A 27,162-nucleotide genomic window follows, 5' to 3' on the forward strand; every position below is an offset into this window, starting at 1 on the left:
CGTCTCGGAGCATCTGAAGGTGCCCTCTTTATAGCAGTCCCACAGTAACAGCCAGATGTTCTCGCCCGTCAAGCCTTGGCTGGGAAGAGAATATAGTAGTGGTTTGCAAATATCCTCTCTCCATCCCAGGGGAAAGTTCGGACAGGTTACACATCCTCGTATGTACACATATACCTTTCCCCGACCTGGGGTGGAAGATTGTTTTTCGGGCGGAGATAGGAGCTTGGCACGCAAGGCTGGAGTTAGGGTTGGTCTAGATGATGGTGCAACCGTTCTCCACCCAAACAGCATGTAAGATCCGATAAATGCCCTTTAACATTTCGCAAGGATTGCTGGCCACTTAGGATGCACCCAGGAACCCATCGAACAAGCGGATTCAGAAAATGGGATTTCTTGGCCTTGACCAATAACCCAATCACTCGTTGTCTGCACAGCTGAGCTATCTTTCAAATTTTAAACAGTCGCTTAGCATTACCCGAGTAGATCTCACGGACTGCCCCTTCCTCAAACAACTTGTTCAGCTCATCGTCCATTCGCGTAGCCATTCCTGTCAATGCTGATGCTGGCGTGTAGGGATAGTCGCTGCCATATAACAATCTCGACGCGTCTGTCATGCGCAAGAGCCCGTGAATCTGGTCGGGGAACGGGAATCCTGCCAGGTCGAAGTAAAACCTTGAATTAAATAATTCCTTGACATGCGATGAGTCCATAGCCATTTCGCCGCCTAGAATCCGTGTTGCAAAAGAAGAGAACCTCTCAACCAGGGGCGGCAGTGCACCGCCACAGTGAGAAACGAGATATGTAATATGTGGATAGCGTGCCACAGTGCCAGAAAGAATCAGATTGACAACCGCCCGTGTGGTGTCAAAGAAGAATTCAAGCATTGGTGCAGGATACTGAGAGAGAGGCCTTTCAGCTTCTGGCAGAGTCTGCGAGTGGCATGTAGTCGGATGCATGAACACTATTGCTTTCCTTTCGTTCAGCTTCGCGAAAACTTTCTCAAGGCGGGCATCACCCAGATAGTAACCGTGTGCATTCGTCATGAGAGTAAATCCCACCGCGCCTAGGTTATCTAGAGCGCGGTCAATCTCTTCAACAGATCCAGCAACGTCTGGAAGCGGTAGGGATGCGAAAAAGGCGAACTTGTTGGGATGCAACCGGCAGATACGGGCGATTTCGTCATTTGACTCTCGAGTAATTGTTCGGCCCAATACATCGTCATGCGGCTTGAGGTGTGTCCCTGGGGATGTAATACTGAGTATGGATTTGGAGATGCCCAACTTGTTCATCAGATCGATGTGCGCCTCCGGTGTCCATGCCTTGAACGTAAATAAGCTCGCGCATCGTCGGTGGAGAGCAGGTCACCTACAGGGATGGCAGGCATACCGTCTGGCTGATCAAACCCATACTCGCAACAGAAATTCCGCCACACCCCAGGCACAACGTGGGCGTGAGTATCGATTCGCTCCATTGTATGCCCACTACCGAGAAAAGCACCGATTGAGATGGAACTTTGGATCAAAGTTCACTTGTTCAGCGTTCAAGGGGATATGGGGGAATCCTGCAACGAGTTGCCCAAGAGGATGTTAATATGTTCTCCAATCCAGCAACATTTTAGTGATATCAACAGGATATGAATGCAACCTCGTGCAAGAAAAAGGGGGTGTGCATCGGAAGCGGAGAACCGAGACGTCTTAAAGCCGATTGGGAGCTGAATTGGCACGGTTACGCTCGGAGTTGGAATAAGCAGGCTGAGCACCAAGCTTCCCGACGAGGATCGAGAATAGGTATGAAAGAGGCTTTGGAGGTCCGCTTCTTGCGAACCTGGAGCAGACTCTGTCACAGCTCAACAATCTAATCCCCGTGAAATGGCCGCACCTCAGACAGTGGAGGTATATGTCCTACCGACTGGGTACCTCTGGCTACCCGATCGCTGGATCTTTGCCGATGGGGACTCGAAAGTCCGCCATTTGTCTCCAGATTATAGTTTTCTCATTCGACATTCTTCTGGTCAGAATGTATTGTTTGATCTCGGTATGCGCAGGGTCAGTCTTCGTCCAGGATTCGGTGGTTAGGATGCTCCAAAGAAGGTGCTAATAATTCTCAATGGCAGGACTTGGAGAATAATCCGAGGGTGATCAGGGAGGATTATAGCGCGATTGAGCCCTTTGTTCCCAAGGATGCGCACGATCTGCTCTCAGGTGGCCCAGTGAAACCAGAGCTCATTGATATGGTGGTGTTGAGTCACATGCATTTCGACCATACCGGGGATGTTTGGCGCTTTCCTCGATCTAAAATCATCGTCGGACCAGGAACGCGAGACTGCATCCATCCAGGATATCCGGCCAGTGATGCTTCGCCCTTCGACGGGTCGGTTCTCGCTCACCAGGGATTCACTGAGCTGGAAAGATCGCAGTACAGCAGACTGACGGAAGGGTCTGTGCCATCTTCATTCAGCTTCGAGGAAGGGGTAGATATCTTTGGCGATGGATCTTTCTTTGTACTGGATGCACCAGGCCATATGCCTGGTCATCAAATGGCACTAGCACGGACTGGCGAGGATGAATGGGTTGCTATGGGAGGTGACTGTTGTCACCATAGGGATTTGCTTGAACACCCATCTCGCGACATCAGCATTGATGTGGGACCAAACGGTCAGCCTGGGTTTCACAAAGATCCGATTAGAGCAAGGGAAACGATCCACAAAACCCGGTCGTTGCACTCAAATTCGAGTGTCTTTGTGGTACTTGCCCATGATGCTCAGATCGATGGCATAGTCCCGGTGTATCCAGAGAAGCTGAACGGGTGGCGTCAACAAGGCCTGAAGACAGCAGTCCGGAAGCAAACTTTGACGCTGGAGGAGGTCAAAACGAGATACAAGTAGTCATTCCGACATAATCCATCAAAATACTATGTCACAGCTGTCGCTCACAAGAATCATCATTGGTGACGGTGAATGTGCACCCTGCTATATCACTAGCGATAGCTAATTATTTGCTGAATACCAGTTGACACGGCGGCCGAAGGGCATAGTACGCAAAGCGCACGCCGATCAATGAACATGGTGTTAGCGAGATGTGTAGAGAGCGACGAAGAATGCAGGCCGGGGAGCTCACAGGAGGTGGTTTCAAAATGGTCTTGTCAGACAAGTGATTTAGAGGGGATTTAGGTCGTTTGGCAGTTAGAGGCCTCGTCTGACAAAAATGATTTATACAACCGCACAATCGGGTATAAATCGGAGAGGCCTTGGCATGAAGCTGTTGAAGTTTGGTAATCCCGAGGTCGCAGAGAGCGGGATACGGCGGTTGTTCAATCAACGTAGGAGACAGAATATTCGAAGATTCAGGTGCCTGTGTTGAGAGAATATGGTGCTGCAGGATTGCACCTGTGGGTAGCGAAAGGCAAGTGGAAGCAATCGAGAAAGCCTTGGTGTCAAACTCCACAAACATACAAAAGACAGCTTTGTTCCCCGATATACCCCTTGTCCTGGCACGCCAGCGGGCCAGAGATGCTTTTGCCTCTGGTCATACTGCTGCAACACACGTGACGAATCATACCACATTGCCTCGATGAAGGAGTACCAAGCAGGGGACAAAATGCCGGATGCCCAAGTCCGGAAGACCGAACTGCAGGATCAGGACCAAACGACACCGCCGCCTTCATACAAACGACGGCGGATAGCTCTAGCTTGCACATCCTGCAGGAATCGCAAATCACGTTGCAACGGGGCTAGGCCTTCTTGCAGCCTCTGCGTCGAACTCGGTTTCGAATGCATATATCAACAGCCTGCTGCGGGCAATGTCAGGCCTCCTCAGCTGCAGCCAGGCTATGACGAGCGGTTGCGGGCTATCGAGGACACGCTCAGGCTCCTCGTGAACCGAAACCACCCTCCGTCGGATAGTCCTGATCAGTTAAACCCACCAAGCCACGAGCAAAATCGGCCGAGTCAAGAAGCCAACACCTCTGTCCAAGAGCCAAGACAGGTGCCGAACGATGATGAAGACGTTGCCATTCTCGACGAAGATGAATCTCTGCAGCAAAATGCGGAGGACTCTGTTGATGGCATGGCGGCCATCACGGACCCGGAAGAAACTGAATCGAGGTTTTTTGGTCCATCCTCCAACATAGCCTTGCTCCGCCATATATCCGATGCGACTTCAGCTACATTGAGAGCAATAGGGCAGTCTCGACACTCAGAAAGTGGAATAAATCAGCCAATTGTCTCGAGAGTAGCCTCTCCGGTCACCACGACTCTCTCGGAGACGAGCCCCATCGCTCGACACCACATCAACATTCGGTCCCTCCCTCCCGAAGCGCGCGCGCTGCACCTCATCAGGCTTTTCTTCTCGGATACCGGAATGCTGTTTCCCTACATCCACGAGCAGGATGTTCTGCGTACTTACTCTGCGGCACGGCGAAATCGCTTTAGTGCCGTGAGCCGTTCCTGGCTATGCCTCGTAAACGCCATATTTGCGTTTGCAACCTACATCAGCGCTAAGCCTAACCAGTCGGCTGAAAAGAATGCCGCCGAATCAGAGATATTCATAGAAAGGGCACATGCTTTGTCGGCAGAGATAGAGATGAAATCAGCCAGCTTGGAGACGGGTAAGTGCTTTTGGAACAAATGGTCCCTCTTGGGCCGAGGCGATTACGGCCCCACTACATTTGCGAGACTGCAATGCTGGATAATATCACTGATTGGCGGTAGTTCAATGCTTGCTCTTGATGGCACAGTATCGTCAAGGCACTCAACGATCTGACCAGGCCTGGAACCTACATGGCCTCGCGGTCCGTGCAGCCATCCAACTGGGACTACACTCGCAGACGGCTTCTTCTGGACTGAACCTGGTCGAAGCCGAGATTCGCAAGCGGACATGGTTTGGCTGTATGATCCTGGACAGGTGAGTATACAGCCATCAAAAGGGACCAGATACAACATCTCACCGGCTCTAGGACACTAAGCATGACCTTTGGTCGCCCTTGCATGATGCCTAACTCCATTGTGAAACTAGACCTTCCGTTGAATCAAAACTTGGAGCGATTGACAATGCTGGGAAACTCTGCAACGTCAATGAGCAGCTTGGACCCGCCAGACACAGTTTGCCTTTTCACTGCAACCATGTAAGTTTTTCCCGCGACTTGTCAATGGGCGGTAAAACTGACCGCTGCCAGACAACTGTACTATATATTAGGAGACATAATCTGCGAACTCTATGGAGGCAATGTGGACGTTGATCCAGGGCTGACCGTCCCAACAATGCTGGAAAGGACTGTCGTTCTCGAACAGAAACTGGCAGCCTGGAAACACCACCTATTTCCTCAGCTGCAACGAAGGCCATGGGATACTCTCGATCCTGACTCCGTCTCAGTCTCTGCCTGGGACCCTGTTTTCGACAGATTGAGCGTCATCATTACGCTCAGATATCTCAATACGCGGATCTTACTACACAGACCCATCTTGAGTGCCTTCTTACGACAAAGGGCTCGTTTGAAGGGATCTGGAGAACCGGTCGAGCAGGAAGATCCCTTCTTTAATGACCTCGGCGAACGAAGCGTCAAAATTTGCCAGCAAGCCGCCATGGAAATCGTCGAGATTGTCCACAAGACGAGTAAGCCACCTGCATTACTCGGGGCGTGGTGGTTCACTGCCTACTACAGTAAGCAATTTGCTTTGAACACTCACCCGAGATGACTGCTGACCAAACCTATGAAGCATTCAATGCGGCTCTCGTGATATTCAGTGGCATTTTGCTAGAGATCACCCCATTGAACGTACGGACTGCAAATGGTCCACCGGTAACCACCACCGATTCTTTGGATGAAACCAAAATTGTCGAAATGATTACGCGACTCCGGCGGGCAATGGAGACGCTTAAACAGTTCGGCGAGGGCACCAAATCCGCAAAGAGAATCAGGAAGACACTCTTGAAGCTGGTGCAGATATGCATGACACTTGTGCAGTTCAATCCGGAACACGGTCCAGCCATCTTGTCGGCCTTGTCCTCTGAGGCCCAATTAAGTAGCCAGAGCAACAGCCTCTCTTTGCAATCCCAAGGAGGAATGGATGGGAGCATCGCGACGAATGGTCTCCTGCCGACCATGGGCCAAGACGACCCATTCGCAGCTTTTGACATGAGCATGCACCAATATTGGACGGACAATAGTCTCGACCTGTTTGCAGACCTTGTCGGCGTTGAGCCAGGTTTGACGGCAATGATGGCCGGCTGAAATAGAGACACACCCAGCTTGTGGCCGGGGAAATAGGAGGTAGTACTAGATTGAACTTTTAACCACCTCTCGAGGATGGAGCCTTAGGCATTATCTTGACTGCTTGGAATTGGAAAACGGGCGCCGCAATCTTGGCCGACAAAGTCCGTCTCATTATCGTCCATTTCGCCTTTGAGCGAGTCAGCTTGGGCGTTGGACATGCCATTCCGTTCTTTCCCCGTTCTTCCCTCCACTTCAGTTACTTACCTCCGGACAACAGACCCCACATGGCGATCTTATTGGTAATATCAACGACGCATTAACCTCGACAATCATCTCGCCTAGGAACCAGATCAACAGTTTTGTGTTTTAACAATATCCTCTTCAAACAGAACGAAGCCGCCCAAGATGAAACTGCTGTGGACCAGACTCATCCGCTTCGTCGCCACCGATGGCCGCCTACTGCGCGGCGAACCGATCCTGCCCAGCGAGGATTTCGACCTGGGCAACGTCACGGAAGCCGACCAATTGAAGGCCAAAGTCATCGTGGGCGACGACATCTTTGACACGACGGGCAAGACGGAAGTGACGGATGAGGTCGTCACGGTGAAGAAGATCCTTGGTCCGTTGGCGCGAGAGGAGGTGCCGATTCTGAGATGTGTCGGCTTGAATTATGCAAAGCACAGTACGTTTGATACATGTTTCTCACCGCCGGGGTGTCGATCGGCTCGCTATGGCTTTCATGCAATCATCAATTGCCAATGGAAGTGAGTGATGTTGACATGGAGGACCATCATACAGTCAAGGAAGCCGGACGACAACCCCCGCCATTCCCCTTCATTTTCTTCAAACCGAACACCACAGTCCAGGACCACGATGCTCCGGTGGTGATACCAAAACTCGCCCAGGACGACCAGGCGGATTACGAAGGAGAACTGGTAAGATTCCACAGACCACACTGCCCCGAGACCTCTGGGATGTATCACAAGCTGAACATTTCTTTTCTCGCCTTCAAGTGTATCGTCATGGGCCGCGATGCGAAAGACGTCCCCGTCGAACAAGCCTTGGACTACGTGGGCGGGTACACAGCCGGCAACGACGTCTCGTCGCGCAAACTCCAGCGCGACCCGGAACTCGCGGGCCGCATCCCTCAATGGGGCTTCTCCAAGGGCTTCGACACATATGCTCCCCTGGGCCCGTGTCTCGTGGCCCCCGAACTCATCGGGAACCCTGCAGAGCTGCACCTGAAGACGATCATCGACGGCGAGACGCGACAGAGCGAAAGCGTGTCTGATTTGCTGTTTGATTGCGCATATATCATCTCCTATCTGAGTCAGGGAACGACCCTCCAAAAGGGCAGTGTCATCATGACGGGGACACCAGGAGGTCAGTGGCTCTCTCTCTCTCTCTCTCTCTCGCCGCGTGATGCCAACAGGATTCCTATTCTCAATCTCTCTCCTCCCCCGTCCTCTGGCTCCCCTCGATCCTACTCCCTGTTCTGGATATACTGACCCCGGCCCGTGTGGACGCACAGGTGTCGGTTTCGGCATGAAGCCCCCGCGATTTCTCACCCCGGGCACGAAGATGGAGGTGTCGATATCGAAGATCGGCACGCTGCGGAACACGGTCCAGTTTGCCTAGGGCCCTGGGTGGTGTTGTCCTCCAGCGTCGCCGCGGGTTTGTTTGTTTTGCATCCATCCCTACAGACATACAGTGCAAGGGCCCTCCATCCCGTAGGATAAAAGAAAAAGCGCGTACGCTCTTAGATCGGCTTGCATAGATACACAATAAGGCCTGCCTGAGCTGTTGGAGCCGAAGTTTAAACCGAGTTTTCATAGCCGAGCCGAGCTGCCTCTTCTATGCTAAGAGTACTGCGGCAAGCCCAAGGACTCTTGAGAACTTGCACCGTGCACCGGCGGCCGTTGGCTGGGCTTCATGGCCTTCCTCATCCGCACGCTCTCCAATCGAACTTGCAGCTCCTTTTTCGTCTCCTCCGTGACTCCCCCCTCGACAACGCCCATGGCGGTCTCGATCTCGGCCTGCTCCTGCTCCAACAGCCTCCACCGAATCGCCTCTTCCTCCCAGAAGAACAGCATGCCGACAACCTTGCGCTGCGCCGCGACACTGATGAAGGCCAGCTGGTGAGCGAATTTCGGAGTGATCCTCGTGGTGTCGATGCCGAGCGGGGCGCAGGGGTCGATGACGCCGTTCTTGACCAGTTCCTTGTGAATGCGCGCGGAAATTTTGTCGTTTGCTGGTTTTCGTTATTCAGTGTTTCGTTAGCCGAGTCGATCCCATACGGATACGTGGTTTGAGTGATGTGGGCGCCTTACGAGTTATGCCTGCCTTCAGCGCGCTTCCGGCGTCCAGTGTCATGGGCCACCTTTGCGCGGCCTCGGCCCTTGTGACCTGATGCGTCCACAACGTATCCTTCTCGTCCGTGGTGAGATCGGCATCCCGCTCAGGGTTGTCGTTGGCGAAGTTCGGAAAGGCATTGGTCATGAATCGGTTGAAGGAGAAGCCCATCTCGCCCGATGGTTTGCGATACATCTAGAGTCCTGACTGCGAGAGTGTGGACCGAGGCTGCAGATGGGATCAGGGGGGCAATCACTGGCGTTATGTGCAGAAGTGACCATGGATAGTGTTGGTGCCATCCTGGCCAGCCAGCTAAGGATTCTAGAACGCGCCCCGGTGTAGCACAGGTGTGAGGATCATGTGGTTCAATTGCTGCTCGATGATGGTAGGCTGCACAGCCTATTTCTGGGCATTACACAGCCCCGCATCTGCATGGAGAGAGTCGCAGAGTTCGCCTTTTCGCTAAGTCAGTCGGGAGGTTCTTTTGCGAGACATTTCTTTCCGGAGGAGTCTCTGAGCGGACTGGATAAGCGAGGATCGTATGTAGAAGTCAGAGTATAAGCTAGTCACCGGACATTGGAAGTCGCCCGAGCTCGAAGCAACACTCGTCAACAGGATTGAGGATCATGAAGCCCGTATTATCAGGGTGTTGCGAGACCACGAACGAAAAGATGCAGCCGTTTTGGTGACGGGGTTAAGCGTCGAGGCGTTTGTTTAGTTCGCTTAGGGACCGACAAGGTGTTGATGGGCCTTGTGCGCCCTAAACAAGCCAAGCCCGCACAACTGCGGTTTCGGTGCCCTCTGCAAATGATTGATGCTTCCTCCCTTCACCTTTCGACTTGCCTTCACGTGCCAGTCTCGTGTCAAAGGAGATGCCCTTTGCAGACCCAGCAAATCTGTCTGCTTATCTGACGGGGGATTCGGCGCCCCGCGATGCACCCGCCGAGACATCTCATCGCCAAATCGCAGAGAATGAAAAAGGTGGGACACCATTGCTGACCAGGACAGGATTCAAAGGTTTGAACGAGCCCAGCTAGCCCGACGCACTTCAACGATTGCCAGCGTTATCAATTCACCACCAGATTGTCACGATCAACAGATGCCATCCCCTGATCCCTTTCGACCATGATGTCAGGAACAAAATCGAAAAGGCACCTGTGGGCGCCAAAAGGAGGACTGCGAGAAGGGGGAGGAAAAAGAAGAGCGAACGCCATGCCGGACCATGCCTCCAATCATGCTCTTCCGCCATGCTGCTTTTCTGCTTGAGGAGAAATGCCTCCACTCCATCGACGCTGAATTTGACGTCACATGCAGAGACTTGGTTCCAAAATCCCCCTCTTCGCTGTGGGCAGTTTCAGGCTGGGGGGCTCGCTTGAGCAAAATGTACAAAGATGGAAACACCTCACGCGACACCCTCCCAGCAAAACCTCGCACCCGAAATTTCCAGCACTGAGCCAAATATACTTCTTGCACATGCATCTCTTGGGATACAGACGTGCCTTTTCTTCCATTTGGTGCATGATTATGCTGGCGGACATGCCAGACCTATGACATTGCTCGCCGGCCAAAGCATTCAATGTGGTCACTAGTACAGTATCGACGGATCGGAAAGCAGGTCGAGCACGAATGGCAAGAGAAGGCTCAAAAACAAGGTCACACCGAGAAAAAGAATGCTTTTCGAGATGCTGAGGCGGGGTCTGAACAGAGGATACTGAGGGGATCCAACGGTGCCCTTGAAGAGGAGTCCTCCGAGGAACGGCCAGAATCCGTGGGCGGCTGCGTCGGTGGGAGTGGGAAGATCGTCGTCGAGACGACAGGCGACGATGACCCTATTGATCCTCACAACTGGCCGCTATCCGCAAGGTGCAAGAATATTGCCATCCTATGTCTCCTTATATTCTCCCAGGGCTGGGCGAGCGCCGCAGACTCGATGGCGAACTCGCGAGTCAGTCAAGACTACGGTGTGAGCAAGGTGGCGGCCAATCTCTCTCAAGCCCTGTATCTTTTGGGCATTGGATCCGGATGCCTCTTCTGTGGCCCTCTCTCCGAGACTGTGGGAAGGAACCCGACTTACCTGGGAGCGACCGTTTGTTATCTATGCTTTGTGCTTGGTACGGCGTTGACTTCGAACTTGGGAGGGCGGATTGTTTGCCGATACTTTGTTGGCGTCTTTGCCAGCGCCGTCCTAGGTATCAATGGCGCCAGTGTGAGCGATCAGTTTCGCCCTGTCAAGCGGGCGTTCGCATTTCCTGTCATTGCATGGGCAAACGTTGCTGGTAGGCGCTCTTTCTTTCGGTCCCTCTGTTAACTGTCCGGCTAACTAGGATGCAAAGCTCCCATGCTCGCGCCGGTCGCAGGCGGATGGTTGGTACAAGATCGCGGCCTCAGTTGGCACTGGACTGACTGGGTCACACTTATCATGTCCGGTGTTGCCTTCATCATCGCCTTCCTCTTTCTCCCCGAGACCTACCTGCCGATTCTGCTGGATTGGAAAGCCCGACATCTTCGCCGTGTTTCCGGATCGTCCGTGTACGTATCCAACCACGCTGAAAAGGCATCGCTCCTCAAGCGTCTACGCGAGACCCTCCCTATGCCCGTCATCTATTTCTCCAGCGAGCCTGTCGTTGCGGTCCTGGGTGGCTACCTGATACTCGTCTACATCCTCATGTTCACTTTCTTATCTGGGTTCGACTACATTTTCAAAAAGACCTATGGGCTGTCCGACGGGCTGACGGGGTCTTGCTTCGCATCCATCGCCGCCGGATCCACATTCTTTACCTTGTTTGCGCCAGCTCTTTTCCACTTCTCACGCGTCCACACTCACTACGTGAGGCAAGCCTGGATCAAGCCCGAATACAGACTGTGGCCGGCCATCGTCACCGCGCCGTTGATGCCCATCTCCTTGTTCTGGCTGGGCTGGACCAATTACCCCAGCATCTCACTGTGGTCGGGCCTGGCGGCCTGTTTCTGCTTTGGCATCGTGGCGACGGCCGTGTACGTCAGCAGCTACGAGTACATTGTCGACAGTTACACGAAACACAGCGCCGTCGCGCTGGCCAGTATTACGATGGCGCGATATCTCATTGCGGGTACGATGGTCATGGCCGCGAGGCCCATGTACACGGGGATAGGGGTACACTGGACCATGACTCTGCTGGGGTGCATTGGCTTGCTCCTAGCGCCTGCTCCCTTGTTTTTCAGGCGGTATGGGAAGAAGTTGAGGGCGAAGAGCGCATACGCGGCGTCATGATGATAGTAACGTTGGACATGATTCTGATGTCTATCTGTTCCCCCTACCGATATTAATTCATTCTTGGTTTTGAACCAGAAGCGGCAACCACGTATGTGCATGCACGTGTACGTACCAGAGTTCTGAACACTTGTCGCTTTGGATTCCGACATAAGCAAGCAAGCCAATGAATCACGCTGACGCAGTTGCCCCACGTGGTTACGGTTACTCACCAGCATTGCCTACTTATGACAGGTAACTCCATGGTCTAAATGAAGCTACTCATTCTCCAGGCTCTCTGCGGCCGGGGAAATCCCCAGATCGACCGAGCGGGAACACGGATCTCAAACGGGATATGGACTATTTTTCAACTGTTGGAATGCGCTCCCTTGCACGAGGTAGCTGCCTGATTGACCACAGGGATTTGCACCTTGTCCTTGTCCTTGCCACATTATCAACACCGAATCAGGATTTCGGCCATGAATCTCGCGAACACTGCTGTGTTGTGCTATATGTGACGGGCGCGCTGTGCCCAATCCACCAGCCTCATTCTGGTCTCCACTGTCATTGCCATCTTGTTATCGTACATGAAGGTGTTGCTGCTGCTGTGCTTACTTATCGCTTGAGCTAGCTACCAGGCAGCTGATGTATATATCCCCAACCACATTGTTGTTACAGACGATAAGTTCACTCCGTCCCCACAACCACGAGCAGTGGAGCACCAATGCCGAGCCAAAATGAGAGATGTTCATTCACTTTCTTCGCTTCATCTGTTGCTAATGCTGTTGCTGTTGCTGTTCCTGCTGCAGATAGCTGCAAACAGCAGCTAAGAGGAGCCAGTCGCTGATCCGCCCTTGCGCCCCGCCTCGGCAGCGCGCTCGCTGCCCTTTTCGAACGAACCGCCCGATGCCTGACCACCCTTGGATGCGATATCGCGCTGCAAGAGACAGACACGAACCGTTAGCAACCATCTCTCTAGTCTGGACAAGTACACGCAGCTAACAGAGGGAGAAAATTTGTTGAGGGGTCAACCACGGGCGGGAGTGCAGGAGAGGGAAGAATAGCTGCCTTGCTTGGCTTTCTTGATTGCCGGCTTACCTGCTTGTCAGGATCCATGCTGGCGAAGCCGCTGTTGTGGCTGGCCTGACCACCCTTGGAGGCGATCTCCTGCACTTCTTCCTTGGGGCGGTTGGCGAAGTTTCCGGGGTTGGTGTTGTCGGTCATTTTGCGATGTAGATTTTGTGCTGTGATGGTGTGAAAACTCGCAAAAATGGTGTCCCTGTGGTGGTCTTTGCGAAGGATGTGAGAGTGATGAAAGGGAGAATAAAAGCGGCCCTCTTTATAGAACAGAGTGCTGGTGATGCTGCCTCTTCAGAGGCCTGACGTCATGACATGGTTCCTAGGTCACTTTGTGCCGTGGAATCAGTTCATTACATATGAATTCCAACAGGGGGAAAACATGAAGCTAAGCTGAAAGCCTTCAGCATGGGGAATTTTGGGTCTCTAGCATCACGATCGAGCCTCGGGACACATTTCCGCCCATCCAGCGCGCTGTACGTTTGAGGTGGAACTTGCTGGGCCCGGCGCACCCCTTGTGAGGTTGAGGTAGTGTCGAGGTTTGACGTCAACGATTCCTAGGGGGGAAGAAAGGGGGGAGAGAAAGGCTGTGGAACCATCAAGATGCCATTAATGTATTACTTTTCGATCTCCGGGACTCTGTTCAATCGGAGAATTTCTAGACTAAGATGAGATGTTCCGGCCAATGATTGCCCTCGTACCCCTGGTGCTCTCCAGCCTTGCGCTGTCACTCCGGAGCCTGGGGTATCACTCCCCGCCTCGCCGACCCTTTGTACGAGGGACCCGGTATTTGTTCACCAACTACTCTACCCGGATCGCTTGTAGAGTACCTGCATCAGGTAAATGCACTGATGTTATGTCCCCTCGGTGCCCCCAACATGCCCGGTCAGGGCCGTATTGTAGATCGACAGCTGGGACTAAATCAGACGTCACGAGAAAAGGGCTCCGGATTTCCTTTCCCGCTGAGATGGGGTTTACCCGATGACACAATTGGATGCCTTACGTATGTAGGCTCTCAGAACCAACGCGATGCTGCTGGGAAACAAATGGGACGTGTGACAATGATTCCGCTTCCCCGCATCCACGGTCCGGGTGTCTGACCACAAAGGCAGCGATGCCGAAACACGTACTCCGTACATACTAGTACGTATCTACTCGTATATTCGAGAGTAAAGGGACCAGGATTAGACGCCCTGTGACATCATCCCCCACTCAGGTACTACCGGTACGTCAATGGGTTCCGCATCCGCTGGGACCTCCCAAGGACGACAAAGTCAAAGCAAGCAAACCCAGATCTGCCAGTCAACACATTATGGTGACCACTCGGGCAAAGAGTAAATCACGAGGCCAAGAACAGAAGGTTGGAGCGGCCGTCGAGGGAGAGACGGGGACAAAAGGTCCCGCGACGAACGACGTGGAGGAGAAGGAGGAGGGAACTAGCTTGAAACCGAGTGAGTCGAAAGCGAAACAACGGAAGAAGGCACAAGCTGTGAGGGGGGGTCATACCGCGGAAGGCGCACGCGACGACGACGACGACGACGACGACGACGACGACAACGGGGGAAAAGGTCACAAGAAGAAGTCGACGCCAAAATCGAAGAAAGACCAGAAGGAGAAGGAGGAGGAGGAGAAGGGCCAGGGTCACGCCGGGAACATTCGTGGCGAGAAAAGTCGAGAAACTCCTCGAGCATTTCGGCAGCCTTCCCCTCTCCGACACCGACCTTGAGGAACCAGAAAATGGGACACCGGAGACCATATTAGCGCTGCTCCTGAACGCCATATTGTCCTCAACTCGAGTGTCACACAACATTGCTGCGAAGACCACCGCTCTCGTGATCAAGGCGAGATACCACAAGCTTGACGTCCTGAAGAAGAGCACGTGGGAAGAAAGGACGGAGGTGCTAACCAAAGGTGGATATACCCATTATCGGTAAGTCCCAGTCCTCGCCGCAACTGCCTTGCAACTGATACAGGGAAATCTAATTGAGCGGATGACATGCATGTAGGGAAAAGACAGCGACCTTTATGGGCCAGCTGGCGGAGCTGGTAGAGGAGAAGTACGGTAAGCTTTAACTAATATATAATGTCACGACGACGACGACTGTTTTTCTGGATCCTCGTGTATCCGAACCTGCCTACTGACAACTCGAGCGCAAGACGGCGATCTGAACAGGATCCCAAGACTCACATCTGGAGACCGGCGCAAGATCCGAGCGGAGCTCCAAAAGATCAAAGGAATCGGCGACGTCGGCATCGACATCTTCTTCACCACCGCGCAGCACTTGTGGCCTTGTCTCACGCCCTGGATCGACCTACGCAGTCGAAAGACAGCCGAGCATATCGGCCTCGGCAACGACGTGCAGACCCTGTGTGACGAGGTGGGCCACAAACCCGAATTAATGTGTCGGCTGGCGTGCGCTCTGATGGACATCCGGTTAGAGAAGGAGGCTGAATGGGCGTGAAGTCTGACAGAGAACAATGCAAGGACCGTACTGTATCCCGAGAAAACCTCCTTTTTTTTTTTTTTTTTTTTTTTTTTTTTTCCCTGAAACCAACTCCCACAGCCAAGGCTGGGCCAAAACTGGCAGTTTGCAGGGCATCCTCTGTCTCAACTGCTATGTAGTTCGAGTTGGCGGGATAGATTCCGCGTTTGGATCTCGCATTCATTGCGTATTTGCGGCATCCAGCCCTTGGTGCGTTGTCACGACGTCCTATACGGTCAACCTTCCTTGGTCGAGCGAAACACACGGCAGCGTCTTCTGACAATGAGCTTGACGAATTGTCTATTGTCCTGTTGAATGGTAGACAAATGAAGAACGGGGGGAGGGCCACACGTCTGCTGGCCACCCGAAGCAGAAGACAAGCCTACGCTTGACGCATATCGACATGGGATTGATGACCAGGGCGAGTCGGAGGCACTCAAGGGAACCAAATAGATACAAAGCGTAATCAAAGGATAGCATGCCGGGGCAATAGATCCATATTCATAGTTTGGCTCTCTCTGCGCGTAGTGTCGGTCCCATTGGAAACTTTTCCAGCGTGTATTTCCCTTCTTTCAGCCCATCCATGCCTTCGCCTCTTTGAAATTCCAAGAAATAAGAGTCTCCAATGAACATGTACGACTCATTTGCCTGCTTGCGAAGGATCACGGGCGAATCACAGCCTTTGAGGAGACATACCAAATCCCCTGGCTCTGTGAAATCCGGCGCGAATCCCATGATCTTTTCGTCCAAGACGACAAGTGTCCTGCCGACCAATAAGGAATTTACAGTTGTAGGAATGTAGGCGAACTCGGCCTCTTCGTCCCGTGAGAGGAATCTAGACTCCTCCGGGGCTGGGATTTCTGATCTCATCACCGCCAATCTCTTCTGAAGGCACTGAAGGAAAAGCGAGAGGAGGTCGAACTCCATGACTTCGTAGTAGGACTTTCCTTTGATGTACGGTCCTATGATTTGCCAGAATGATTGTCCAAAATTCCAATAGCTCGGATCCGAGGGGCTGCTTCGTCCAGGGCCGAGAATGACTAAAACTCGACGACCATTCGGATAGGATAAGATATCGGCGCTATGCTGCCCAGGTTCACCATACACTTTTGCCAATGCAGGGATGAGGGCAAACTCGACCAAGCCGAACTTCACCGTCCCGACAACAAAGCCTTCGGCAGTTAACACCGAGAGATCGTCGGAAATTGTTATGCAAGCTTTCGTATCGCCAACGGGATTGTAGAAGCCTAGGCCCGTATGAGCTTGGTCAGCATAAACTGCCATCCGGGGCTGCCTCGTCCAGTCAGGCATCCAGGAAGGAAGATCTGCCCGCTGCCATGGAGAATATTGAGAATGGCAGATAATGTTCAAAGATCCGGTCACTTGGATGAAGGTTCTCACCGCTTCCTTGAAGACCCTCTCGCTTGGGAGTTGATAGTTGGGTTTGATCGCTTGGGCTAATGCCTCCGGCAACAGCCCCAGTACTGAGAAGATTTTATCCTGCGGAAGTTTGCATTTGCGTTGAATGTTCGCCATTAAGAATTGTGAGGCACCTTCCGCACGTTCTGGGACGTAATTCACTTCGCTGGTAGCGACTTTACTTGGGATAACGCGGTGATACTGCCTCCATCGGTGCCGTGTATGAAGGAGCGCTCCAACAACATCACGCGACGACGATGGCATCCACGAACCCCTCCTGCCTGGACGACTGGCGATAATAGTCCAAGTATCGTATGCAATTTGCGCAGCCGCATTAATGACGATCCAAGGCTTGGAAATGTTTCTACAATGAACAGAGATGCTGCTCGCAAGGGTAATTTCTTGAAGCACCCATGCTCGTCCCCACCAAGGCCTTTGGAGGAGCTCGTGAAAAGATCTCCACGAATCTAAGTGGGTGTTGTCTAGGAGCTCATCGACAACCAAGATTCGAGTTCCACTGTCCATCCAATAAATGAAGCCTTCGTCGTATTCCCCCCCTGGTTTGTTTTTGAACCTTCGCGGGTCGTGATCATCCATTGTCTGAAAACACTCATATATCCGGCTTGCGAAATCCATCGCGATGTCACTGGATGGGGTCCCTTCTCCCAGCCATACCACCACTTGCCGCGCATGGTAGTAGATCTTGTCCATGCGCGAAACCTCTCGCTCCTTTTCTTTGGTATTGGTTTGATCGACGCAAATAGCATCCAGCCAGAGCGTCCGCTCAGCACTTCGGTCACGGAGATGGCGTAATGCGGCGTGTAAGTTGGGGGTAACTTCGAATTCGCAGCCATTGAGGGCTATCTGATGGCTTGGAACCGAGTCCCCCCAAACGTACGACAGAGCATCGTAATCGGCAAGAGCAAATTGAGAGGGGACATCTGGTTCAGTCTTCTGCTTGTGATGGCCATCAGGCTCCTTCGGTTTGAGATCACCCCAGAAAGGTACAGGAATAGGACTAGGGAGGATTGCGATGGCCTTAGGTATCCGAGTCTCAGCCGACGGAAGAGCGGCAAACATTAAAGTGCACGCTATCGGAGTCGATTCTGCACCTGGTAGAAGCCTCAAAACTCGGATTACTCGACGATCATCGGTAGGAAGAGGATCGTATTGAAATGCACCGCCGTGTGGAGATTCTCGGCCCGCACTCTGTGCTCCAACTTCCTTGCTCGGGTCCATCTTCGAGTTTATTGCTCAGGAATACTGGCCTTGTTCCAAGCTGAGCACAGTGGACTGCAACTTGAGGCTCCGAATGATAGGAATCCCAATAGCACCACAGGGGGACCCTAACCGAGCGGTCTAGACAGATCGGAAGGGAGGCCCGATTAGGATCCCCCCGCCGGCCCAGCGTCTTAAATGAAGAGGCGGGGGAAGTGCTGGGGAGTGGAAGATAAGCCGGGTGGTAGTACAGCGGCGGAAGGCTCGGTCACGTGGGGAACACGGACGATGAGGGTTTCGTGCGCTTCTTCCTCGTGCTCGGTGCCTATGGAGTAGTTTGCGAGCTTGATATGGAGGACCCAATACGAGGTACCTAGGTAGGTACTCGGGCCACACGCGCACTCGCACCGACCCTGGTGGCTCTCGCGCCGAATGAACTGTGATTCAGCACCTACCTATTCGTAGCTGCTTGGAGTTAATAGGCAACTGTGTATCGGGTAGCTGGCTAGCAAGCTCTCTCGATCCACCGTCCCAGGCGCTAGTATTTAGCACGCCATGACACAGGGACGTCTCGGTCGAGACACCGAGTGAGCCTGGAGGACCTTGCTGCTCCGTACTGGGTACCGAGACTGGCGGTGAGCGCTGCTGTCGATGTTTCTTGTTGGAAAAGAGACTTGCTTGCCTCTGTACTCCGCACTCCGTCTTTGGGAAGGATAATTAAAACAAATCAGTTCACAGTCAGTGGCCTTGGGCGGCTGCGAAGTCTAACCAAGACTGGCTGGTCAAGCAAGCGGCAGGCGTCATGTCTAAGGCGACATTTCACTATGAGCAGCGCCGCCTGGAGAACGATCTCGTCGCCCTCGAGATATTTGAGGTATGTACTCACATCACTTCCACGGGAGCCGAAGGCAAAAGTTCTCTGCGAAAATGGTAGAGCCTGACTCGACCGCAGCCAAGTGTCCATGCAGCGCCCTTTGTCGAGATGATCAAAGCCCACCCGGACATGTTTACATACATTCCCTTTCCGATAATAAACGACGAGGCAGACTTCATGAGACTCTACGAGGGTATTTCCTCATCGCCTGGGGACTGTCTGTTTGCCGTCATTGACAAGGTCGCTTGCCCTGGAGAAGTGGGTGTGAACGGAAAGTTCGCCGGCGTCGTATCCTTGATTGGCACGAGCAAAGACGACGCGGTCACAGAGATGGGCGTGATTATCTTCCCGGCATTTCAACGCACCCACGTCGCAACGAATGCCATCGGGCTTCTTCTTCTATGGACACTAGATCCGCCCTCCGCCGGCGGTCTAGGGTTGCGTCGCGTTGCATGGAGAGCCCACGCGGAGAACGCGGCATCTCGAAGAATTGCGTTGCGGATCGGGTTCGAGTTTGAGGGTATCGCGAGGTGGGATCGCGTCTTTCCACGCGGCAAGGTCGCCCTCTCCGCAGAAGCTCTTAGGATCAAGAATGGCACGCAGGAAGAACAGCCCGGGAGACACACGGCCGTCTTTTCGATGGTATGGGACGAGTGGGATGACAAGCGACCTAAAGTGGTCGCATTAATGGCGCGAAGATAGCGACTTTGCAGGCAGATTACCTCGAGTGCAGTCGGCTACACTCGGCCTCAACTTCAACCCCCGAAGATCCAGGATGTACAGAAACGCTTCAAAAGGACGACCGCTTGCAGACAATTCATACAGGGCGAGGATGGGTCGCAGGCAGCCCAGGAAGAGCAGGTTGGCCGAAGGCTTGGCATAGATACTAGCTCAACACTCCGTTCCCTTGTCTTGCTCTGTTCCGCTGTCTACAACTATTTCGGCTGTAGTATACTCCATACTCCATCAGATCAGATCAATGCTTCTGAGGGGTAAATGCCGTACCTAAATGTTCCAGGCTGACTGACAGAGGCCATACTGAATTTCCGGGGCGACGGGGGCCCGAAGTCACCCCCTTTTTTTTTTATATCAGATGTTTGTATGCTTCCCAATCAGGCTCTGGGCTTCCTCGAAAGGAAAGCGGATAAGCTCACTTGTTCCAGTGGCCTTCATAGGGGCGAATGAGGTGGTTTGTCTTCCGTCCTGCTGGCTCGGACCATGTCAGCTGTGTCTTTCCTGAATGGATGACATACGACAATCTGGTTCCCCGCGACCAACGCTCAACCACTCTTGTCATGCCTTCTTTTCTGTTGCTGTCTCCTTTTGACCATTCCGGATTTTGATATATGTATGTATATTTTCGCAGACCCTTTCGTTGATTTTCTTGAACCCTTCTGCGTCGGCTGCGTTTTGCGCGGAGACGTCTTAAAATCACCGCTTTTCCATTCTTCCAAAGCCGGCTACTGGCATTCAGTTCTGCAACAACGTCGCTCCCACACTACCTCTACCTGTGCTTTGTTACGCTCCTCGGAGCCATCTCGGTGGCAACGATCGATTGTGGAGACGCCCGATTTCGCGGTCCCGCCGATGGTCTGACGGCAGCGATGGGGGCGATTCTCACCGGGACCGGATGCGATGGGACGACGTGGGTGCCGCGCGAGGATATTGGGAGTGACCATGGCAGCTGCTTCGCGGTATTCGTATACAGTCCAGGACTCCGCGGTCCCAGCGGGTTCACTGTGCCAAGGTCGGATCTGACTGATATTGCAGCGCAATGCACCGAGCAGTTGCTTCCAGGACTCAACAAGAATAGGCGGATCTGCTGCAGGAACCAGATTGGTTAAGCTGCAATCCTAGGGAAAAGGGCCAGGTTTCTCAAATTCGAGAGTAGCGTTTGACTTTGACTCTTGTAAATTCTGGGCAGCGGGAGAAGAAGGAGGAGGAGGACAGTGGTCGCAATGATCTCCTAGTTTGCAGGGTCGCAAGTGTTCATGATAATTGTCTACCTATCCTGGGGGAGGGAGCTGAATAGAAATGATATTTATTACAAGCGCTGGGCGGGCTCAAATTGGTCGTCTGAAGCCAAGACAAGATCCACTTTCACTTCCCTTTCATCTCAGACTTTGAAAGTTTTTGCTTCGTCGTCTCCGTGTCCCAAGCCTATATAAGTTTTCAAAGTAAAAGCAGCCTTCTGATGAATACCCATGTCTTTCTCATTCGGCTTTAGTGGTGACGACATCGAGGACGACGGAGAGGAAGCCCAAGAGCATGAAGCTCTCGCGAGCAGACTCTCCGAGTACACGTTATCCGATCCAGGGAAGAAGTCTCCTCCGCATAGTATTATTGCCGTGCATCCAGAGAGACATTCGCTGGAAGAACTGGTAAGTTCCATCTCTGATTTGCGAGGTGCATAAAATATGGCTTTTCCGTTTATAAATTGCTCCACTGCCTCTGTTCCCGTGGACAAAAACCAAGATAGATCAGTTCTCATAACCAACCGACTTTCCCAGCTAGCATCGCTTCCATCGCAGATATCATACAGCAAGCTGCATATATCCAAGTCTGCAAACCATGGCGTTGCAGACTCCAACTCCGACGCCGACGACGACCACACCGTCAACAGACTTTACCGTCGCTCGGTGTTTGACATCCGCGCTCAACTCATGGTCGAAGCGAACCCGTCCGCCGAAGAAGAGGATACTGCCAAAACGCTCCTCTCGGGTTTGGAAAGCGGTGATTTATCCACAGGCATTTACGAAGGGGGTTTCAAGACGTGGGAATGCGCGCTCGACCTAGCCTCGCTGATCGACTCGGAATTCGACCACGCCGCCCGCTGTGATCGCCATCCTGGCGACTTTGCGGAGGATTGGGAAATCCTCGAACTCGGTGCCGGAAGCGCCGTGCCGAGTCTGATGTTCATGCACAAGTTCCTCGAGAGGAGGAGGGGAAGGAAGGTAACGGAGGACGGCGGTGGGAGCATCAAAATCACGCTTTGCGACTACAACGCCGATGTTCTACGACTGGCCACCGCGCCAAACGTGTTCCTGAATTATCTGTTCGCTTCGGGCACAGTAACAGCGAGAGACGAGGACAGCTGGGATGGAGGAGACCTCGACCTCGAAGCACTAGGAGGCGAGGCCTTCGTGATTAACACCATCCGGGACATGGCCTCCGACAATATATCGTTTGATTTTATATCGGGCGGATGGGGACCGGAGTTTCTTGACCTCGTTATTCCACCGGATGCGAAAGGAGCATCACCACTGTCAGAATCTCAACTGCGAGCAGGAAGAATGGCCAAAGACCAACGACGGCCCACGAACCTACTCATCCTTGCCTCCGAAACAATCTACTCGCCCACTTCGATCAAGACATTCTCAGAAACCGTCCTCAATCTCCTCCTGGCCTCCTCCCATTACCGCCGTTTTGGGACGGGGACGAGGGCTGGGCCAGGGACAGAAACGGACCAGGCGCCTCCGGGGCCCAAAGCCTGGGTCGCCGCGAAAAGAGTCTACTTCGGTGTGGGCGGCGGAGTGGACGAGTTCGTCAGCGAGATGGACCGGCTCGGCGGGAGGAGTCGCGTTGTAATGGACACGACAACACAGGATGCAGCAGCAGGAGGAGGAGGAGGAGGGGTGGGAAGGGTTGTCTTGGAGGTTACGCTTTCGGCCCCTCCCCCAATCTTTTCTACTGCTGCTGCTTCTATCACATAGACGGTCAAGACGGGGCAGGAGGAAGGGAGAAATTGTACGGGGACAAAGGGGAGAAAGTGAGCCTTGCGCCGCAAGGACGATGACCACGTCGATCGAAACGGCACTTACGACTTCACTTGTCTTGCCAAAATAAATGTATCGCAGTTGCTATGGGAATGGAATTGGCCTTGCGCCTCCGTCTTTGGTGCGCCGGTAATACACAACTATGAGGCCGTCTCAATCTGGATGATGCAAAGGACTAACTCAATGGTTCGAGACTTAAATTACAGGCACCTAACTTTTAGGCAAGAATGAACAACCACCACCACTATCTCCACCTCCTCATTCTTCCTCGGCTGCCTCGAATGTTACTTTGTCCAACTCCGAGGTGATAGTGCTGCACCTGACTTTCACTGCTGACGATTGCGCATGCTTGGAGGCACATACCTTCCCGGCGTTCCCGACGCAGGCTTTCTCTGCCCTGCTTCATCGCCACTTCCCTGTGCTGGAGAACCGGCGCCTTCCCTTGACAAGCTGCGCCCTCCGTCTCTCATATGCACCGGCACATAACGTCCGCTTGGTGCGCCGTTAGCGGGAGAAGCAGACGCATTGCGCGCAGGTGGTGGATGATAGTCACGAGAAGGAGGGTGGTAATGATCACGAGGAGGTGGGTGGTCCGCACCAGCACGAGCAGGTCCGCTTTCACGCAGATGAGGGGGAACATACCCGCCTGGACGACGAGGTGGTGGCTCTTGACCTGAAGGAGCAGCTTGAGAGGGGACCGGAGCTTCGGCTGGAGCCTGTCCTTGACCAGCAGCTTCCTTTGCAGCTTGTCGCTCCCGCCAGCCGCCACCGGCTTTACCAGTCAAGGGCAGACGGGGGGCAGTTCGTGGACCTTCTTGAGACTCGGTACGGGCCTCCATGGGAGCTGCTTCTCTTGGTCCTGCGCGAGAGAATGATGCCGGTGCTGGTGCCATCTGTTCGGCTCTGCGAGCCGCTCTCCTTGCTGCGGCTTCTTCCTCACGTTGCATCTGTTTTCTCGCGGCCTCTTCACGCTCGAGCCGAGCCGCCTCTGCCTGAGCTCGTCGCTCGGCAGCAAGTCGTTTCTTTTCTTCCTCGGCCTTGGCTTTCTCTTGTTCCTCACGCTGTCTACGCTCTTCCTCCTCGCGGATGCGACGCTCTTCGGCTTCTTGTGCTTCACGTTGTCTGGCCTTCTCCTCGTGGTACGCCTTGATCCGTTTCCGCTTCTCTTCCTCGAATTCCCGCTCGGCTCTCTTGCGGAGCCTCTCAAACTCGGCAGCACGGCGCTCCGTGATTTGACCCTTGAAGGAATCGTAGTGTTTGACCAGTCTGCTGAGACGATGTTTCAAGGCAAGACCTTCCTTATGCTTCTCCTGCGCCTCCTTCAACATGAGTTGTTTGTTTTGCTCGTAGATCTTCATGTCCTCCTCTCGCTGCTTCTCATAATCCTGCTGTTGGTACTTGAGCTCCTCCCGGCGGAATGCACGCTCCAGGTGATCAAGACGCTTGGCTGTGACACGGATGCGCTCGTCCTTTTCTTTCTTGTCTTTCTCCAATTGCGACAGCTTAAGGTACCGGATCTGATTGGAGTCAAGCTCGTCAATATTCACATCGTGAAGATCAATCTTCATGCCACTTTGAAGTTCGGCTAACTGTTTCTCTATTTCCTGGCGTCGAATGCGGGCTTGTTCGTCCTTGACACGTTTGAGCTCACGAGCTCTTGTCTCGTCACGTAGTCTTTGAGACTCGGCCTCTGCCTGCTGCTGAGCACGAATGCGGCGACGAGTTTCTTCTTCTCGCTGTCTCTTTTGGAATGCCTCGGAAGCCGCTTCCTTCTTCTTCTCGATGACAACTCGCCTTTCGAGAGTTTCCTGGTGCTCTTGCTCAGCTCCGGCCTCAGCACGAGCTAAAGCGGTCTCTCTCGCCGCTAGACGAGCTTGGTTGTACGATGGGTCGACGTACATGCATGTCACATGCAAAGTCTTCGCCAATCTTGTAAGCTGCGATCGAGCAATCTCGGCCGGGGTATTCTGGAGTCTTTGGACTGAACCGGCTTCGCCCTCTGCCGATCCTGCTGCACTGCCAGGATGGATGGCTTTCGCGGAGGAGAAGACATCAGAGTCGAAGGCCAAGATACCAGATATATGGTCAAGTCTAATGGATAGGTCGCCCTTTTTGCAACCGTTCATGATGAACTTCTCGATCATAGCGGGAGTCACCTCAAATGGTGCAGGGAATTGAGCGAGCCGGGTAACAAAGCTCAATTCCACTGATTCGTACACTTGTGAAAGCTGCTGGAAGAGACGGGTGAGAATGACCTGCTGCAGGGGAAGGACATATTTTTCCATTTCGGGATCTGCTCCGATTTGAGCCAGAATAGGTGAAATCTTCTTGCAAATGGACAGAGGATGGAAATCGACTTCGAGGATGTTGTAGAGATCACGAATCTCAGGCCGAACCCGCTTGAGCAAGCCCTTGCTGAGCGCGTCCTTGAAGAGTCCTGCTCTTGTCGGAGCAAACGGCATGCTCAGAAGGTTGGTCAAGCGATTGTTTTTGTTTTTCCGTGCCTCGTCGACATCGACCAACGCACCTCGCGAACGAGATGTGCTGATGACGGGAATGGCCAGGGCGGAGAGCAAGACAAAAGAGGCGGCCTTGGTCAGAGAGTCCTCGGTGACCGCAGGGTTATCGCGCTTTGGAGACTGACCAGACGCGACGGCGGCTGCAGACTGTCGGAGCAGGTTGTAGTATTTATTCCATGCTGCTGCGTGGAACAAAAAGTTGTCGCTGACGAGGAAGATCTTTGTGAGTTTCTCGTAATAGTTGGCCATCATGACGTTTTTCGCTGGTCGTTTGGAGAGCGTGAGAAGCATGTGGATGTCTTCAACGCTGCGGAAAGCTTCCTGCCAAAGTTCAAGCTCATCCGCCACATTCAACTGGCGGAAGCGCGTTTCGAGATGACGCTGCAGGGTGTCGGGCTCATTGAGATTGATGGCGTGCATCTGGGAGGAGTATTTCGCAGCATTTTGCACATGGTTTCGCAGAAGTTCACACAGCCGACGAAACTCGGTCTTTCGTGTGTACTTCAGACAGAAATCAAATGCCTGATGCGCGGTGCTCTGATACATAACCTCCAGTCGAGCATTGTTCTTCAGAATTTCCAGGACCGTACGGTACGTCTCCCAGAGAAATTTGAGCCACGGAGTAACAATCGCTCGATCAGTCCGATCTTTGGACTGTTCACCGGAGACAGTGGCCAGTAGGATAGTCTCTGGGGTTTCAGTGGCCTCGAGATCCTCGACATTAAGCGCGGTGGCACTGGTCGCCGACTCAAGCGACGATTGAACTTGATCAGCCTTGGCTTGAGCCTCCTGAACCTTTTGTTCGGCAAGCTCAATGAATTTTTTCAAGACCAACTGCGTCCCGTCAGCCTGCATCAGGTGACAAAGAGAGCGCCGGGTTTCCAAATGAACATACCTCTATCGTTCCCACATTCGTGTTCTGCGCGATGTTCTTGTACTGGTAAAGTCCATCTTTTGCGGATTTGCCTTTTCTTAGGTCGACACACAACTCGACAAAAAGGAGCATAACCGGCTCGAGAGAGGAGATGGGACTATTCCGTGAACGCTTGGAGGTGACATGTTCATGCAGGACATTGAGAGCCGCTTGGGTTTGGTCAACGGCAATGAGCTCTTGCGCTCGCTGAAGGCTTCTGTCAGTCATTGTGCGCGGCTGGATGGAATCTCAGAGATTTTCGCCTTACTCTGAGCACATTCTCAGGCCGGATATGGGGGGGAGGAGGCATCTTTGATGGCCGTCTGTTTGAGTCACGGAAGAGATAGGAAGAGATGATCAAATGAATGATATCTCTCAAGACTCTACCCAGATGGCCGATGAGTCTTTCCTAGAGATAAACTCGTGACTGTGACTGATTGCCTACAGGGGCCTTGGTGACGATGTCAAAAGGATCGAATTCGCACAGCCCAGTGTTGTGCAGCTTGGCACTTTGATTTCGTCGGACTAAGGTTTCTCCGACGACACTGTTTGGACATAAATTGCACTTCAATGCGTCTCCGTATTCTATTTATCACGTGCTGCACGTGAGCCCAAACAAAGACACATTGCACAGCTTGCTCGCTTGCGCCACCGCAATGACCACGCCGAGACGCTTGCCCCAAAGCAAGATGGCTCCTCTTTTTTCGGAAGGTAGTAGATTGATTTCCCCCCTGCTAATCGATCCCTATTAATTCCACCTATTCGCAGAGACCAAGGGACTTATCCGTCAAGGCCTTCATCCTGACCAGCTTCGGCTCGATCGCAGCTACCGTTCTCCATATTCCGTACGCAGGGAAATTCGCGCCATCGACAACTTACAGGATCAGTGGGCAGCTCATTACGACAAGCAATACACCTCTCCTCCGAAGAAAGTGAAGAAGCCAAGGCAGGGAGCCCCACGCCCAAAAGTCCCAAAGGTCCCTAAGGTCGGTCGAGGAACGCCTGCGCCGACTCCCACCCCAACTCTGCGTCGAGTCACCCGTCGTCTCCCTGAGAAGAACCTCACCCCAAGCCGCACCCAGTATTTCGAAA

The 27,162-nt window shown here is 53.1% G+C and overlaps 12 protein-coding genes across 12 annotated transcripts; 7 read left to right on the forward strand and 5 right to left on the reverse strand.

Annotated features, from left to right (window-relative positions):
- Positions 1-446: 446 nt before the first annotated feature.
- Positions 447-1,471, reverse strand: Z519_07066 (uncharacterized protein; the record flags this gene model as incomplete). The annotated part of the gene is made up of 2 exons (XM_016764801.1): positions 447-1,319; positions 1,370-1,471. 2 exons carry the CDS (start codon positions 1,469-1,471, stop codon positions 447-449), a joined length of 975 nt encoding a protein of 324 aa, XP_016618751.1.
- A 397-nt stretch (positions 1,472-1,868) lies between these two features.
- Z519_07067 (uncharacterized protein) lies at positions 1,869-2,884 on the forward strand (the record flags this gene model as incomplete). The annotated part of the gene is made up of 2 exons (XM_016764802.1): positions 1,869-2,045; positions 2,114-2,884. 2 exons carry the CDS (start codon positions 1,869-1,871, stop codon positions 2,882-2,884), a joined length of 948 nt encoding a protein of 315 aa, XP_016618752.1.
- Positions 2,885-3,596: 712 nt separating this feature from the next.
- Z519_07068 (uncharacterized protein) lies at positions 3,597-6,228 on the forward strand (the record flags this gene model as incomplete). Its single annotated transcript, XM_016764803.1, has 5 exons — positions 3,597-4,605; positions 4,709-4,901; positions 4,954-5,121; positions 5,173-5,657; positions 5,714-6,228. 5 exons carry the CDS (start codon positions 3,597-3,599, stop codon positions 6,226-6,228), a joined length of 2,370 nt encoding a protein of 789 aa, XP_016618753.1.
- Positions 6,229-6,615: 387 nt separating this feature from the next.
- On the forward strand, positions 6,616-7,848 carry Z519_07069 (uncharacterized protein; the record flags this gene model as incomplete). Its single annotated transcript, XM_016764804.1, has 3 exons — positions 6,616-6,892; positions 7,009-7,593; positions 7,742-7,848. 3 exons carry the CDS (start codon positions 6,616-6,618, stop codon positions 7,846-7,848), a joined length of 969 nt encoding a protein of 322 aa, XP_016618754.1.
- Positions 7,849-8,069: 221 nt separating this feature from the next.
- Z519_07070 (uncharacterized protein) lies at positions 8,070-8,733 on the reverse strand (the record flags this gene model as incomplete). Its single annotated transcript, XM_016764805.1, has 2 exons — positions 8,070-8,461; positions 8,541-8,733. The coding sequence occupies 2 exons, from the start codon at positions 8,731-8,733 to the stop codon at positions 8,070-8,072; spliced, it is 585 nt and encodes a 194-aa protein (XP_016618755.1).
- Positions 8,734-10,138: 1,405 nt separating this feature from the next.
- Z519_07071 (uncharacterized protein) lies at positions 10,139-11,812 on the forward strand (the record flags this gene model as incomplete). Its single annotated transcript, XM_016764806.1, has 2 exons — positions 10,139-10,838; positions 10,896-11,812. 2 exons carry the CDS (start codon positions 10,139-10,141, stop codon positions 11,810-11,812), a joined length of 1,617 nt encoding a protein of 538 aa, XP_016618756.1.
- An 805-nt stretch (positions 11,813-12,617) lies between these two features.
- On the reverse strand, positions 12,618-13,015 carry Z519_07072 (conidiation-specific protein 10; the record flags this gene model as incomplete). Its single annotated transcript, XM_016764807.1, has 2 exons — positions 12,618-12,728; positions 12,890-13,015. 2 exons carry the CDS (start codon positions 13,013-13,015, stop codon positions 12,618-12,620), a joined length of 237 nt encoding a protein of 78 aa, XP_016618757.1.
- Positions 13,016-14,180: 1,165 nt separating this feature from the next.
- Positions 14,181-15,330, forward strand: Z519_07073 (uncharacterized protein; the record flags this gene model as incomplete). The annotated part of the gene is made up of 4 exons (XM_016764808.1): positions 14,181-14,538; positions 14,603-14,798; positions 14,875-14,930; positions 15,020-15,330. The coding sequence occupies 4 exons, from the start codon at positions 14,181-14,183 to the stop codon at positions 15,328-15,330; spliced, it is 921 nt and encodes a 306-aa protein (XP_016618758.1).
- Positions 15,331-15,852: 522 nt separating this feature from the next.
- Positions 15,853-18,009, reverse strand: Z519_07074 (uncharacterized protein; the record flags this gene model as incomplete). The annotated part of the gene is made up of 1 exon (XM_016764809.1): positions 15,853-18,009. One exon carries the CDS (start codon positions 18,007-18,009, stop codon positions 15,853-15,855), a length of 2,157 nt encoding a protein of 718 aa, XP_016618759.1.
- A 781-nt stretch (positions 18,010-18,790) lies between these two features.
- On the forward strand, positions 18,791-19,564 carry Z519_07075 (uncharacterized protein; the record flags this gene model as incomplete). Its single annotated transcript, XM_016764810.1, has 2 exons — positions 18,791-18,862; positions 18,941-19,564. The coding sequence occupies 2 exons, from the start codon at positions 18,791-18,793 to the stop codon at positions 19,562-19,564; spliced, it is 696 nt and encodes a 231-aa protein (XP_016618760.1).
- Positions 19,565-21,066: 1,502 nt separating this feature from the next.
- On the forward strand, positions 21,067-22,575 carry Z519_07076 (uncharacterized protein; the record flags this gene model as incomplete). Its single annotated transcript, XM_016764811.1, has 2 exons — positions 21,067-21,243; positions 21,373-22,575. 2 exons carry the CDS (start codon positions 21,067-21,069, stop codon positions 22,573-22,575), a joined length of 1,380 nt encoding a protein of 459 aa, XP_016618761.1.
- Positions 22,576-22,964: 389 nt separating this feature from the next.
- Positions 22,965-26,380, reverse strand: Z519_07077 (eukaryotic translation initiation factor 3 subunit A; the record flags this gene model as incomplete). Its single annotated transcript, XM_016764812.1, has 3 exons — positions 22,965-25,991; positions 26,053-26,277; positions 26,339-26,380. The coding sequence occupies 3 exons, from the start codon at positions 26,378-26,380 to the stop codon at positions 22,965-22,967; spliced, it is 3,294 nt and encodes a 1,097-aa protein (XP_016618762.1).
- Between the last annotated feature and the right edge of the window lie 782 nt (positions 26,381-27,162).

This window comes from Cladophialophora bantiana, assembly GCF_000835475.1.
Source record: "Cladophialophora bantiana CBS 173.52 unplaced genomic scaffold supercont1.10, whole genome shotgun sequence".
Classification (NCBI taxonomy): domain Eukaryota; kingdom Fungi; phylum Ascomycota; class Eurotiomycetes; order Chaetothyriales; family Herpotrichiellaceae; genus Cladophialophora; species Cladophialophora bantiana.